Here is a 14,626-nt window from a genome sequence, read left to right on the forward strand (position 1 = left end):
CGGTAAATTTGAAGCGGGCTGATTCAAGGAGCATCTCTCTCTCTCCTCCCCACAGAAATTTTTCTCTTTAAAAAAAGAAAATAACACTGAGGGGTAGAGATCAAATTCTGTGTTTTTAGTCCTGTGATGTTGAGTTATTTGACTATCATGGGTTTGCATGGGCATGGAGATGGGGTAATGCCCAGGGTTGAAGAGACATTATCCAATTATCTTTTCCCTTCTTTGGGATCATCCTGGAGGGGCCCTGCTTTGCCTTCCAGACCCTGTCAAGTCACACCTGGTCTGATTAGCAAAGCTTATTCAGCAGCGGGTCAGGCTGGTGCATCTCTGCACACCACAGGAGTTTGCAGGCATACCAGGCTGACCTCCTGAAAGAATTAGATTCAATGGCGAAGGACTAACCCAAGAACTTTGCTGGGCCACAGATTTAGCCTTCAGTGCCACCAAACAAATGGTCCATGTCATTGGCCGTTTCATTTAAAATGCTGGCTTATCTATTCCTTGCATGTTTTTGCCGATCCTTGCCTCTGTAGGTGATATCTGGCTAGACCAGGGCATATTGTTTAGCCTTTTTCAGGGCTACTTTCATGATGGCTCAAAGGCGGGGGTTTCGGCCTCCGGGAATCCCTCTGTGAGTCACAAGGGATATGCGCAGTTGCATTTGTACCCTTGTAGGATGTTGCTGTCACCAGTGTTATGACAGATGTCCCCCTCATGGACTAGGGTATGGTCTGGGATGACCACCTCGCTCATAGCCTCTGTAGAAGGTATATTGCAAAAGTGACTCAAAGTAGAGGTTCCTCTGTCCGGGTATTGCGAGTCATAAGAGTTACGCGCTGAGGCATTTGTACCCTTTCTCTGTGGTATGACCCCAGTGTAGACTTTGGGTCCCCCGCTTGGGGCATGTTGATGTTACCAGTGTTGTGACGGATTCTCCCCTCAGGGCTGGTGTGCGGTCTTGAATGGCTGCCCAGTTATAGCCTAAGTAGAAGCATATTGCTATGGTGACTCAGAGCAGAGGTTTCACCCTTTGGGCATCAGTAGTTGACAGTAGTTTTTACTTCGTTACTGTACTTAAAGTTGCAGTCCGTAGCTTTTTTGGGGTTAAAAATGATCCAAAATACATGTTTGAGAAAATACATAACCAGCCAGTGTTCAAAACTATCTGCTTGCCTAAGCTCGATTCAAAGCGGTAAGCTTGTAATAATGTTTTTAATTCCAGTGGTACTGGTGGATTTCCGCGGGAGATTCGAGCATGTCTTTGCGTCATTACGTCACATCTGTACACATAAAGAAGGAGTCTCGGCTAGTAGGCTATATTGCGTGTGAGGATGCTGGAGGTGGAGATTTATAGCCTTTTCTCACAGCACTTGATATACTTAAACGTATCAATTTGATGGCGGATCCAGAAAGGTTCAAACGACAATCACCAGTGACAACCGGAGATTCACCCGCTGTAAAATGCAAAAGACTTCATTCGGACTTCGGAGTGGCTAACGTTACAGAAAAAAAGAGACTGCAACCGGACCCATGCGAAAACAAGGATAAAAATCGGAAGGACATTACATGTAGTCACGCAATGCTGACGTTGGTTGTTAACATTAACAATTTGAGAACAAAGTATAATTTGCACGGTTTTGCGTGATATGATAACTTATAAGCGATTGTTAAATTTAATCAGTGCGATTTACTGCAATGTCAGAACCAGAACAAAGTTGGATGTTTCTTACTTGTTCAGATGACATTTTCCGGTGAAAATTCTTATGTTGGTCATACTTCCAAAAAGAATAATCTGTGATTCTGAATGACAGTATCCACATCGGCGCGGTGACTGACAGCCTCACAGTCTCCTCAAACATTGTGTTCATCCGCGCTGTGTTGTGTTGAGGGTGTTGAAGTACAACTCACGTAAAGGTTGATAATTCCGCGAATGACTGCAATTGCAGATTTCGAACAGAGATGGCGACAAAGAGGAAAAACGCTGGACTGCAGCTTTAAGTACATTTTTTTAAAGTATTTTTATTTTTGGGGAAACTTTTACTTTACTACATTCCAAAGCACAATATTGTACCTTTTACTCCACTGCAATTCCGAAAAACATATAGTTCCTCATTATTTTGAAGAAATGGACACCCGTCCCAAAACACAATAGCGATGTCCGATTCATGAACGAGCTGATCCTTTCCAATGAACCTGAAATCACACTGATTGCAGACGTTCTCAAGTTAACAACTCACTAATTTAATGAACTGATCAAAATGAGCCGGATATCGCCTGAGCTTGAAGTTGCGTGACTGAAAAGTAAGTTACTAATTCTGAAATTTAGTATTGATTAATGTGAATGAAATTTATATTTAGGTAATTGTATGCCCAGAAATGGCAACTCTTTGCTTCATGGTGCAAACAGCTATTATTTGGACCCAGTCTACTGCCTGGTTGGTTGAGTTCTGAAGTTTCTACAAGAGCGCCTTTTAGCAGGATACTCTGCCACACTCAAAGGTTATATTACCATCAGCATGATGTTAGCTGGCAATTGCTCCTTAACGTCGCTTGCCATGTCAGATATGCAGCGGCTAACGGTGTCGTTAGAAAGAGGGATGTCACCAATCTGTTGTGCGAAATTCTCTCCAAACATGATTTGACAGATACCTCAGACAGCAGGGAAGATTAGCACCTCAGCAATTGTGTGAGGTTTTCCTAATTTAGCAACTTGTTGCGAGACGTGGTAGGATGCTTCTAGACACCTGTTAGACACTGATGTGTGTTTGCTGATGTTGCATTTTTTTTTGTGCAAGGCAAGAACTTTAATTTGAAAAAAATCTAAGGGTTTGTCTTTGAGTGTCGGGTGTTTAGTTTCTAAATGGCGCTTGAGCTTGCATGGCTTCATGGTATAATTTGCCTGGAAATCTGCACATATAACACACTGGGTCCCAGCTACCGTTAAAGCCAAACGGAAGATAGCTAATGTCATACTTTGTGTTTTACAGTTCTTAGGGGTTGGTGCTGACGGCACATTGTCGCCACAACTCCTTTTGGCACGTGTGATTAACTTATCCTTAAACTTCTTACCAATATGGAATCTGTTCGGCTTGTACTCACCGACGTTCTGAAACGTGTGTCTGCAGTGTGATAGTGAGTAATATAAGCACATGACAAGAATAAATGGTGAAATTAAGTTAAAATTTAAAACAATGGAGAAGCTGATAAGTGATTGGTCTGTGACAACACAGCGTGCACATGCACAGCTCTTTCACGTCTATGTCAGCTGCCATTCGGTCAATTGAAATGCACTGCTCCTCTCAGCAACTCACTGAACAGAGCAGAAGCAGACAGAGGCGTGACTGCAGCGGGAAAGCAATACCTAGCGCTTGCATGACAGTACTAGTGACATTTGGAAAGTTGCTAAGGGTTGTCCAAAAAGTCGGAAGATTTGTCGCTCGGTGCTTTTTTTGGACAAAAGTCGCTAAAGGGGTCTGAAAAGCTGCTAAATTGGTAACACTGGTCTGCACTGACAGTTAGATAAAAGGCAGGCCAAGCTCCGCCGTTCCCCATCAAAGAGTGCGTTTTTCTTAAAAGAAAGTTGAAAACAACACCATTTATTTGAAATAGAAATCTATTTATGAATATAAGAAGTTTACACACCCCAGTTAAAATGCAAAGTTTTTGTGATGTTAAAAAATAAAAAAATTATCCCATAATTTACTCACCCTCAAGCCATCGTGTATATGACTTTCTTTTTTCAGCCGAACACAATCAGAGTTATATTAAATAATATCATGGGGGCGTTCCCAGCTTTGTAATAGCATTGAATAGCTTTTGAAGCTCCAAAAAGCTCATCCATCCATCATAAATGTAATCCATACGACTGCAGTGGGTTAATAAATGCCTTCTGAAGTGAAGCGATGGGTTTTTGTAAGAAAAATATCCATATTTAAAACGTTATAAACTATAATGACTGGCTTCCGACAATGGCCGTGCATCAGAAGGCATTTATTAACCAACTGGAGTCGGATAGAACTCCTATTATGTTTGGCTGAATGAAGAAAGTCATAGGATGGCTTGAGGGTGAGTAAATTATGGGTGAAGTATTCCTTTAATGTAAAAATTACAACCTATGCAATGCCACTAGAAACCAAAGTGACACATTTCAAAAAAAAAAAAAAAAAAGTTTTAAAATAATAAATAAATAACAGCATAAATGTGGACAACCCTGAACTAATACCTAATAGCACTCTTTGCTTTTATTAAGCTTGTCAAATCTTGTCTTGAGAATATTTTCCCAATCTTCTTTGCAAAACGTTCCAGATCTATTAAATTGCTAGGGCGTTTCCTGTGCATGGTCCTCTTCAGTTCATCCCACAGATTTTTTTATTTTATTTAAATGTGTGTTTTGGATCATTGCCATGCTTAAAGGTAAAAGTTCTTTTCATGTTCATCTTTCTAGCAGACACCAGAAGGTTCTGTGCCAAAATTGACTGGCACATGGAGCTATTCATGGTTCCCTCCACCTTCACAAAAGCCCCAGTTGCAGCCAAAGAAAAGCAGCCCCAAAGCATAATGCTGCCACCAACATTATTCACTGTGTATAGTATTCTTTTAACACATTTTACCACATGGCTTTGGGAGATCGGATATTTGCTTTTGAAAATTTTAGCTGGGTTTGTATGTTTTATTATTGTGTCTTGCCACCCTGCCCCATGAATACGGGACGTAGTTGTCACATGTAGGGAGCAATCAACTCTTTTAATGTTGCTGTAGGCTTGTTGACAGCCTTTCTGACCAGTTTTTTTTTTTTTTGTCTTCGTCAATTATGGAGATACATTCTGTTCTTGATAATGTCACTACTGTGCCATACTTTCTCCACGATTTTTTTTGCACCCGTCACCTGAGCGATACCTTTCCACAATGAGATCCCGTTGATGCTTTAAGTTCTTTGTAGTTGCATGCAATCAAGATGGTGTCGAATTATTTTTTTTACAAAAAGAGCTGAGATTTATTTGGAGTTAATCAGTCACTTCAGGTGAAGACTGGTGTTTACTATTTCACATTAGCTTGATGATTAGTTAATTCTGAACACAGCCACATTCCCAATTATAAAAGGGTGTTCAAACAACTAATAGATTTTAATGTTCTGTGTGAACATTTGTAAAATAGAACATATAAACATTGACATGGAACAGGTTTTGTCTACTCAAAGATTGTAATACTCACCCCTCTTACAACCTCTCCAATCATGCCGTTCCAGTTGCCGCTGTCATCTGTTTTGCCATATCGACCATCCTTCACAATATGAATATCATACTTAAAATCTAATTTCTTAGAAACAGCTGACAGCAGGTCAATGCAAAAGCCCTCCAGTTCGGATCCTTTAGACATTGTATACGGTTCTTCCTGCATGGAATTGTGGGTAAGTGTCAAAAAATTTATTTAGTTACAAATCATTACAAAAAATGTATTTATAAGTAGCCCAGATATAATTAATTTAACTCACCTTGATGGTTGTAACTCTTAATGTTTGTGGTCCTAAAATATAAAACAACATTTCATTCAACTTGTTACAAATTTATAAGAATCCTTTTCTAACTATTCATTACTACAGGGAATGACTCATTTCTTGGTTAATCATTGTAAAAAAAAAAAAAAAAAAAAAAGGGTTCCCAGGACATTTCTATGTGGTGGCTGAGGCATTCTGAATGGTGTTTTTGCATTGTTATTCTGCTAGGGTTTTCTGGGTGATTGCTAGCAAGTCGAAAGCGTCCACCCACCCCAAATCGCCAGATGAAAATCATAAATCTGATCACAAAAGTAATATTATAACTCTCCTTAAAGGGACACTTCACCCATTTGCATTAAGCTTTGTATCGTTAGGCTGCGTTCGTGCCTAAAAACGCGTAGAAAATGCTAGGCGCGCCACATTCTCCTTTTTCCAAAGCGTTAGGGCGGTTGCGCTCCGGTTGGTTCTTGTCACGTGACCTACGGTGCGCTTATGGTGCGCTCGCGGCATTCTGAAAAGTTGAGATGTTTTAATCTCGATGCGGCGCGGACGCGCATGGAAAAAACGAGCGCGTCGCACCACTTCCATTATGAGCGCACATACCGCGTGCCTACATTTGAAATAACGAACTTGAGCGATATGTGAGCAGGCCCTTAGAAACCCAGTCATATTTTTGAATGGTCGTGCATTATTCCCTAATTTTTCCCCGAGACGAGAGAAATAAGGATTTCAGTGTTGCAGTTCCTGCTTATAATTATGTAAAAATTGTCATTTTGAGTCATTCTAAGCAGGAAGTCCCATATCTTGGTAGAGGGGCTGAGACTATAAACACTCGTTCCTTATTTTCCCAGGGGATGGGACCCACTCACGCTACAGACCTATTACAGATCAGTGGGTGGGACTTCACTTTCTGAAACTAAAAGCAATAGAGAGCCTAAGTCCCTCCCCTCCGCTTCCGGCTCATGGCACCTTATTTCGGAAAAAATATGTATGGTAGTCAATGGCGAGAGACAACTTATCTTTTGATTCCGTCTGAACTGTGCCCCCTGAATTACACATATGATGTTTTTCAATTTAAAAGATAATTATGAAAGTCAAGAAAGTCGGATTTTAAGTTGTGTAGTGTATTCCATACTTAAGTATGAGCAGTAATAAAAAGTGATGCTTGAGTTAGTAAACCCCACTAATTATTCTACATTTTTATTACACAATATGATTATTCTTTTTGTCTAATTGGTTGTTTGATGTCAGGGTTTTTTTTGTGAGCTAATCCAATTTTCAAATCAGTGAGTAGAAACAGGACTAGGAAAAAAAGCAATGCTTGTCTCAATTTGACAAGGGCAGAACATTTGGATGGCATTCCTGGTTGCTAATGAAGCTTTCTGTCATGCTGAGATGTACTTTGCACTCTTCTTCAAGCACCCACTAATATTCCCAAATTTAGCAGATGTAGACAATGTCCCATTTGTGCTACAGCACTATGGTGAAATGGTCGCCTCATGGCCACTAATCTTACTTTGACTAAATGAGACTTAAAAGGAGATAGTTGGAAGTAAACAAAAGCTTGCTTTTGAGTGTGTACTGCCTCCTGCAGCGGAACGGATGGGGTGGGAGTTTGGGAAAGTTCCAGTTACTCTCTAAAGAAAGCGCTCACAAAATGATGGGAAAGTGCCCCACTCTTCTGACTGCAGCATCTGAGTCCACTTGGAAGTTGCTCCCTATTTTGTTTTGATCCTGTTTCATGCAGACCAGTCCACATCAACCAGCAGACATGTTGATAGATGCATGAATGTGTGTGAGTGAATCAAATCAAGAATCAGAGTAGTTTTTTTAAATCATACATGGATTGCTGTATTTTAAATGGTCTTTTCATCTGACATTCCATGCATTCCTAAATGTCTTCGGTAATTTAAATGAATTATTCACACATTCATATGAATAATAATAATAGTGTTTACAAATATGTTAGATGTTTAACAGTATACTCAGTTACGTCATTCACAACATTTCATGGAAATGAATGACCACTGTTGCCTTTTTTGCACAATTTCCATTACCATGGTAACATCGACTTCTTTGGTTGGTCTGATCTCTTTTCAGATTATGGGTTGTGAATAGGATCCTTTGGCTATTAAATGTAATAAAAAAAACTTCAGATTTTTTTCTTTTGGGATCTAAGAAAAAAAAAAGTCATAAAAGTTTGGAGCGACATGATGGTAACATAAGTGAAAATAGTTTATATATTTTTAAATGATTGTCATTGACAATATTCTTGATTTTTAGAAGAAACCGGATCTAACCAGATACGTTTTCTAGGTAAAGTTAGAGTTAAACTGCTTGAGTAATCTAGATTAAGTTCTGCCAGCTTTTGGTGAGAATGTGCTGTTTAAGTTTGATCTGTGCAGGACACACAGCAGGCCTCCATCAGTGTCACAGCATATCACTGACACCCCTCATCCTCCCATTCAAATTATGAAAAACGTACATGCCATCAAAACTGAAGTCATGTCATGGGCTGCCCTACATTAGTGACTGCTTGGTTAGTGGTGGCTAATTGATTAATCACACTCATTATAGTGAATAGCAGCACTGTTCTCTGCTTTGAATGCCGGCTGCTCCATGCCTGGCGGGATGTCATGAGACAGGGCCAGCGCAGTGCCATGGCTTAGACTGAAACATGCCGTGTCAGACTAATATTGGCTCTATATACATCCTGCTTTGTCTCTTCCTCAGACGGCACGTCCAAAGACCGTCTGGTTATTGCCGCTATTAAACCCTATTAAACCCTAACACCTCAGCCCCCTATAATCCTTGTTGTAATGACAACATCACAAGTAGACTCATGAAATGATTTCAATGGTCACACGCAGACCTCAACACTTACATAAAAGGTACATAAAATACAACAAGAGTGAAAAGCTTTTTCAGTAACATCAACAAAATATGTATGTACAGTTGTAATGAATATTATTCAACCCCATTGCAAATCAGGTTTATTGGCAAAATGTACAGACTTTCAGCTGTTTGCAATGAACTAATCGAACAAAAGTAATTGAAATAGCTCAACACAACAAATGTTTCAAGTGGTTTCCCCAAATTCAACTGAAAATGCAACGTTTAATGACTTCTGCAGTCTCAAAATTATTCAACCCCCTGAATAGAAACCCTCTCAACAGCACAAATCTGCTAAACAGATGTTGTAAAAATGGCTAAGTCAAAAGAATGGTCCAAAACGTTAAGAGAAGATATCATCACCCTTCACAAGCAAGGAACAGGATACAAAAAGATAGTGAAAGCACTAAATGTTCCTAGAGACAATGTTGGAAGCATAGTTTGCAAGTTCAAAGTTAAAGGAACAGTGGTTAAACTACCTGGAATACTTCGAATACCTAAAATACTAGGGCTGGGAGAAAAAAATCGATTCACCTAGCGATCTCAATTTTTTTTATTACAGAATCGATATTAATTCAAATTAAATTGCTTTATTTTCGTCCTTGCTTATAGACGAAGTTGACAGAAGTAGACACTTTTGTTCCAACAGAGGATGAAATGTGTCGTTATCTTTGAGTTTTGAGTGACGTAATATCCCTTTCAAGTGGACGCGTGGAAGCGACGTGAGACTGAATTCACTGAAAAGCCCTCGCGCTACTCATGTGCTGAGAGTGAGATAAGACAGTAGAGCTGGACGATTAATCTTTAAAAGACTCATCTCGATTCAAACACCCACGCGATGTTCTTCAATTTCATCGGTCTATTAAACCTTTGACAAAATCATATTGCAACATTCAAATCTGTGTTGGCGCTGCCGCTGACCCAGAGAGAGTTGTCATGTAACAGCTTCACAAAAGGTCTTTTCAACCATATAGTATCATTATTTCTGTGATACATTAGTTCAAATTATCATAGAAGTAATTGGATAAAATTTAAAATTTAAAATATAAACACAGATGTCTACTGTCAAAATAGAGTAAATCAACTTTTGATAGAAACTTGGCACTTAAAATAACACATTTATCGATTACATTGTTTCGCCACTAGGTGACTGTTAAAATTTTAATTTGTTATTGAATCATTTATTCAAGAGAATGTAGTATGTAGGGATCATTGTAGTATGTAGTCAATGCTTCTGAAATAAAAGTCAGAAAGATGTGATGAATTGTTTTTGTAAATATGAAATCTTATAAATCATGTACAGTCTGTATAAGTGTATGATTGAACTTTTCCCCATGGTCTAGTGTTAAAAAAAAATCACAATATATTGCAATATCGAATCGCAATACTTGTAGAATCGCAATTCTTAAAAAAATCGCAATACGTATCGTATCGGCACTCAAGTATCGTGATAGTATTGAATCGGGAGATAGGTGTATCATCCCAGTCCTATCAAATACCTCGGAGTGCACATCTCTGAGGATTTGACCTGGACTGATCACATTCAAGCCCAAGTAAAGAAAGCCAGGCAAAGGCTGTACCCTCTGAGACTACTGGGGAAATTTAGGGTTTCCTCTGCAATCTTAAAAACTTTCTGTACTGGGGCTATAGAAAGTATTTTGACTCAACGCATCTCATCGTGGTACGAGAACCGCTCAGCCCTGGATCGTAAAGCCCTATAGAGAGTGGTGCGCGCAGCCCAGCGTATAGCTAGAACCGCTCTCCCTTCTCTGCACGACATTCACATCAGGCGATGCAAAGTTAGGGCTGTCAATCCTCAAGGACTCCACCCACCCTGGAAACTCACTATTTAACCTGCTGCAATCAGGCAGACGCCTCCGTAGTCTGAAGGCTAAAACTGAGAGGCTCAGCAGGAGCTTCTTGGCCATCAGACTCTAACATGAAAAACATTGCACTTTAAGGACACTGATGGTGATAAGTTATTTAGTACACTGCACTGCACTTTACGGACACTGCTAGGTTATTTTAGTTGCATCCTTGGTAACGGTTGCTTTTACAGTACAGTACTTACGTGTACTTACAGTGTACTTACCTAGAAAGTACTGGCTAATATAAGGTAAGTACATGGGTTAGGGGTAGGTTTAGGGGTAGGTTCAGGGTTATAGTTATTAACCAGTAATTAATTACTATAATAAGTACATAGTATGTACATGGGTAACAGGACTGTAAAAGGAAGCGTTACCGCATCCTTTATATAAAGTATTTGTGTGTGTTTTTATGGCACAGTCCACAGAAAATTGCCAGATTTACATTTCACTGCTTGTTTTATCACCTTATAACTTGTATGTGACAAATAAACTTTGAATTTGAATTTTGCATGGGGCAAAAAAAGGAAGCTATCAACGGCTGCAACCAGATTTCTGAGAAGGCAGGTTCAGAAAAACCCTTGAGTGACTGCAAAAGACCTGCAGCAAGACTTTGCAGCAAGGTTTCGGCTTGCACAGTAATCACGTACTAAATGCATGCCAGAACTCCAAGACGTACACCACTACTGACCCAAAAGAACAATAAAAGTGCTCAAAATCATATAAATAAGCCACCAGAGTTTTGGGATTCTGTTCTGTGGAGCGATGAAACAAAACTGGAACTTTTCAGCCCTATGGATCAGAGGTATGTCTGGAGGAAGAAGAATGAAGCATATGCTAAAACGAACACACTGTCAGCAGAAGCATGTTGTAGCTCTGTGATGCTCTGCGGCTGCTTTACATACATCCACTGGCACTGGAAACATGCAGTGTGTGGAAGGCAAGATGAATTCATTGAAGTATTAGGCAATTCTAGAAAACGTCATCCCGTAATGAGACCTTCTAACAGGACAATGATCCCAAGCATACCTCAAATTCCACCAAGGCTTGGTTGAAGAAGAAGTCCTGGAAGATGGCCATCACAGTCACATGGCTTGAACCCGATAGAAAATCTCTGGTGGGATTTTAAGAAGGCAGTTGCAGCACGCAGACCCAAGATTACTGTACTGGAGGCCATTGCTCATGAGGAATGGGCTGAGATTCCTCAGAAACGCTGCCAGAAGCTGGTGTCTGGCTATACATCTCATTTGCTGCAGGTCATAACAGCAAAAGGGTGTTCTACTAAGTACTAAAGATGCTTTCCATGAAGGGGTTGAATAATTTTGAGACTGCAGAAGTCATTAAAAGTTGCACTTTCAGTTGAATTTGGGGAAACCACTTGAAAAATGTTGTGTTGAACTATTTCAATTACTTTTGTTTGATTTGTTCTTTGCAAACAGCTGAAAGTCTGTATTTTGCCAATAAACCTGATTTGCAATGGGGGTTGAATAATTTTGATTACTACTGTAGCTTCTGCACCACTAGTGGCACCTAGCAGAATGAAAAACTAGCAACCTTGCAAACACCCCTTTCGTGCATCGCACCTCCACAACTCAATCATCACAAACAGCTCTTACAGGTACAATGGGTAAAAGTAGGCTACTTGATAGGAATACTTTTTTTCTGTGTTGACATGTTACATGAGTATCTGCACTGGGCACATTTTTTGGCAGGACGCACCACAACTGTTTGATGCTGAATAGACATTATAAACTTTTTGAACAGGTGCATGATGATGCTGTATGGTATTGAACCTGTTTAATTTTTAAGGGTATTTTGGTTTGCATTTCTGTAACCGAAGGTGGATGTCCTTTCCAATGCAACACATCAGCCGTGGTCCCACACTGGCTAAAGACAATCTGTCTCACCCTCAGCAGCCACACACCAAACTATCGCTATGGGTTGAGCTGGTAAGAGATCAACGGATCTGAGCAGACTGTTTTAATGGTGCCTAGGAGGCTCAATGTTTAGACTTTTGGGGTAGATAAACCCATTAATGGCATTCTAATAGTTGTCAATAATCAAAAAACTTAAGAAGATGCATTTTAACATAAAAAAATCTTACGTACCTTTTACCCCTATAAACATATTAACTTCTCTGCCTCCCCCACCAGCTCTGGAGCACTAATGGAGTTTATGTCATGTTATTGTAGATTGACCAGTCCACATGTTGACATTTACTTAAAAATGTTTGAGATATGTTCTGTTTTTACTAAATATGAATTTAATAATTCGGTTGAATTGCAAGACATAGATGGTCATGTAATCTCAACTTTGCGACCAGGACGTTGTGATCTGCTTCAAATTAAACTAATTTGTCAAAAGTAATATTCATTGTATTAGGTTTCTATTACGATGATAAAAAAAAAAAAAAAGTTTTTTATGTTAAACACATACTTGGTGAGCCAAAAAAGGACTTTATGATGATCTGATGAACAAGATGATGGACTACCACATGTATGGAAAGTCAAATTTCCATTTGCAACAAAATATCAGGCATTGGATAAAAAAATGCATACAAACAATATATAAAATTGAGAAGGTTCATTCATAAGGCTAAGCAAAAAGCTTTATAATAAAAACAGTATTCTTTTTATAGCTACACATTGACCTAATAGTAGTCTTACTACAATTGGTATTACATTATGCAATGATATTACCTGCTGCCCAGACCCCAGCCAGTAGTGCTGATGAGACCAAGATGAGTCCTAATGGAGCCATTTTACTGCCAATAACCTGAACTGGAATGATACAGATAGTGCTCAATTATCAAAACATGATTTATTCAAGAATCTGTTTGAGATACAGTAAAATTTTCAATTTGAAAGTCAGCGGATTTATTTAAAGATATAATTTTACACTTTTAAGTATTAGTAGCCCAATATTTAAAAGTACAATACAGACAAAACCAAGATCCAAATGCTCAAAGAAAACAATATTATTTACTATAAGCAGCTGGAAATGAGAAAATACATGGCAAGCTTACCGTAAACTGCAGTCACCCCCTTATTATTGCTCAGTGCATGAGGCAACACACTATATAAAGCTTACAGATACACCCAAGAATGTGAAAACAGCCAATAAGAGAACAGGGGCCGTTCTCGAGTGGAGGGAAAGGGGTGGTTGTGTCTGACCATAACAAATCCACAAGGATTTATAGATGATGGGGATTGGAATTTGGACAAAGATTAAGATGCATGTGACCCTGTAAACAAGGGATCTGAGAGCCGTTCAATAAACAGGGCATGCAGAAATGGTTCTCTGCAGCTGCTTAAAGAAAAGTCAATGAATAGCTGGATTTTATTGTTAGACTTCTTTTTACCTCTCTAAAATGGCCTAATCCTAATTTACAACCTCAAAGAATTGACTCTGGCATTGTGAATAGGGTTTTTTTCAACCTCTGCAGCATGGCTCCACTATAGACAAGCTAAAATGGCTCTATGAGGCAACTTGAAAACTGAAGTGAAACTAAACCACCGTGATAAATACATCCAAAGCGAGCGGCTTTGCCACTCGAATCCTAATGAAGTGAACTTTTGTTAAGAGAGACAACAGCCTACAATCTCTGTCAATCAAAGTGTCATGTAAATCCCAAGGGAATTTTTTTTTTGCCGCACAGAAGGATTTGACTATGGTCCTTTTCACCAGCTATAGTCTTGGTAACCATGGCCCTCGGCATGCCTAAGCTTTTAGACAACACGTCAGTCATAAGTGATGATGAATAGGTCATGGTGTTTATGAACTCATCAAGGGTTAAAAAAGGGGGCTAATCCTTGCAACATCTTGGTTTTTGACAATAACCATTTCCAGTAAAAAGCTAGCACCATGAAAGTGAGAAAACATGTCATTGTGTTTAGGCCTGAGAGGTAATTGGTCATCTAGTGTGGGGCAAGGCTTTATTCTGTGACATCTTTTCTCAGCGGGAGTCCTCTGTGCAAGGCTAAAGAGGTTGGGAAGAGTGAAGGCAAATACAAGTGTGTCTTCTCAGAAAGGGTCAAGATTACAGCACAGGGAAAAACATCTGTTCTTTATCTAGATGTCAGCTTTAACCTGTTAAGCTTCAAGCCCACTTTTGAAAAATCCCCAGAAATGACATACCCAAACTAAAACAGATACAGTTCATGAACCCTTTGCACTAAAAGCACAAGTATGATCTCATTTGAAAGCTGACACCTGGTTGTTTATTGTAAATGTAGAATTAATTATTGTCATAATGAAAAAAACAATTTTAAATAGCTTCAAAGTTTTGTAAAGTTATTAGAAATTTATTTTTATGAAACATCTTCATGAAAATAAAATTGAAGTTGGCCCTGGAGCAATCTAGAAATGCACTGCA

General features: G+C 39.2%; 1 protein-coding gene across 1 annotated transcript in view; it reads right to left on the reverse strand.

Moving 5' to 3' along the window:
- The window catches only part of si:ch211-251b21.1 (uncharacterized protein LOC571720 homolog), a 30,540-nt gene extending 17,505 nt beyond the window's left edge, over positions 1-13,035 (reverse strand). Inside the window, exons 1-3 of the mRNA XM_056246760.1 lie at positions 12,951-13,035; positions 5,492-5,523; positions 5,212-5,391 (exon numbers count right to left, since the gene is read on the reverse strand). Coding sequence (XP_056102735.1) covers positions 5,212-5,391; positions 5,492-5,523; positions 12,951-13,011 — 273 coding nt within the window. The 5' untranslated portion in view covers positions 13,012-13,035. The remainder of the gene's footprint in view (positions 1-5,211; positions 5,392-5,491; positions 5,524-12,950) is intronic.
- Between the last annotated feature and the right edge of the window lie 1,591 nt (positions 13,036-14,626).

This window comes from Rhinichthys klamathensis, unplaced genomic scaffold (genome assembly GCF_029890125.1).
Source record: "Rhinichthys klamathensis goyatoka isolate OS25496 unplaced genomic scaffold, OSU_Roscu_1.1 h1tg000040l_1, whole genome shotgun sequence".
Lineage (NCBI taxonomy): Eukaryota > Metazoa > Chordata > Actinopteri > Cypriniformes > Leuciscidae > Rhinichthys > Rhinichthys klamathensis.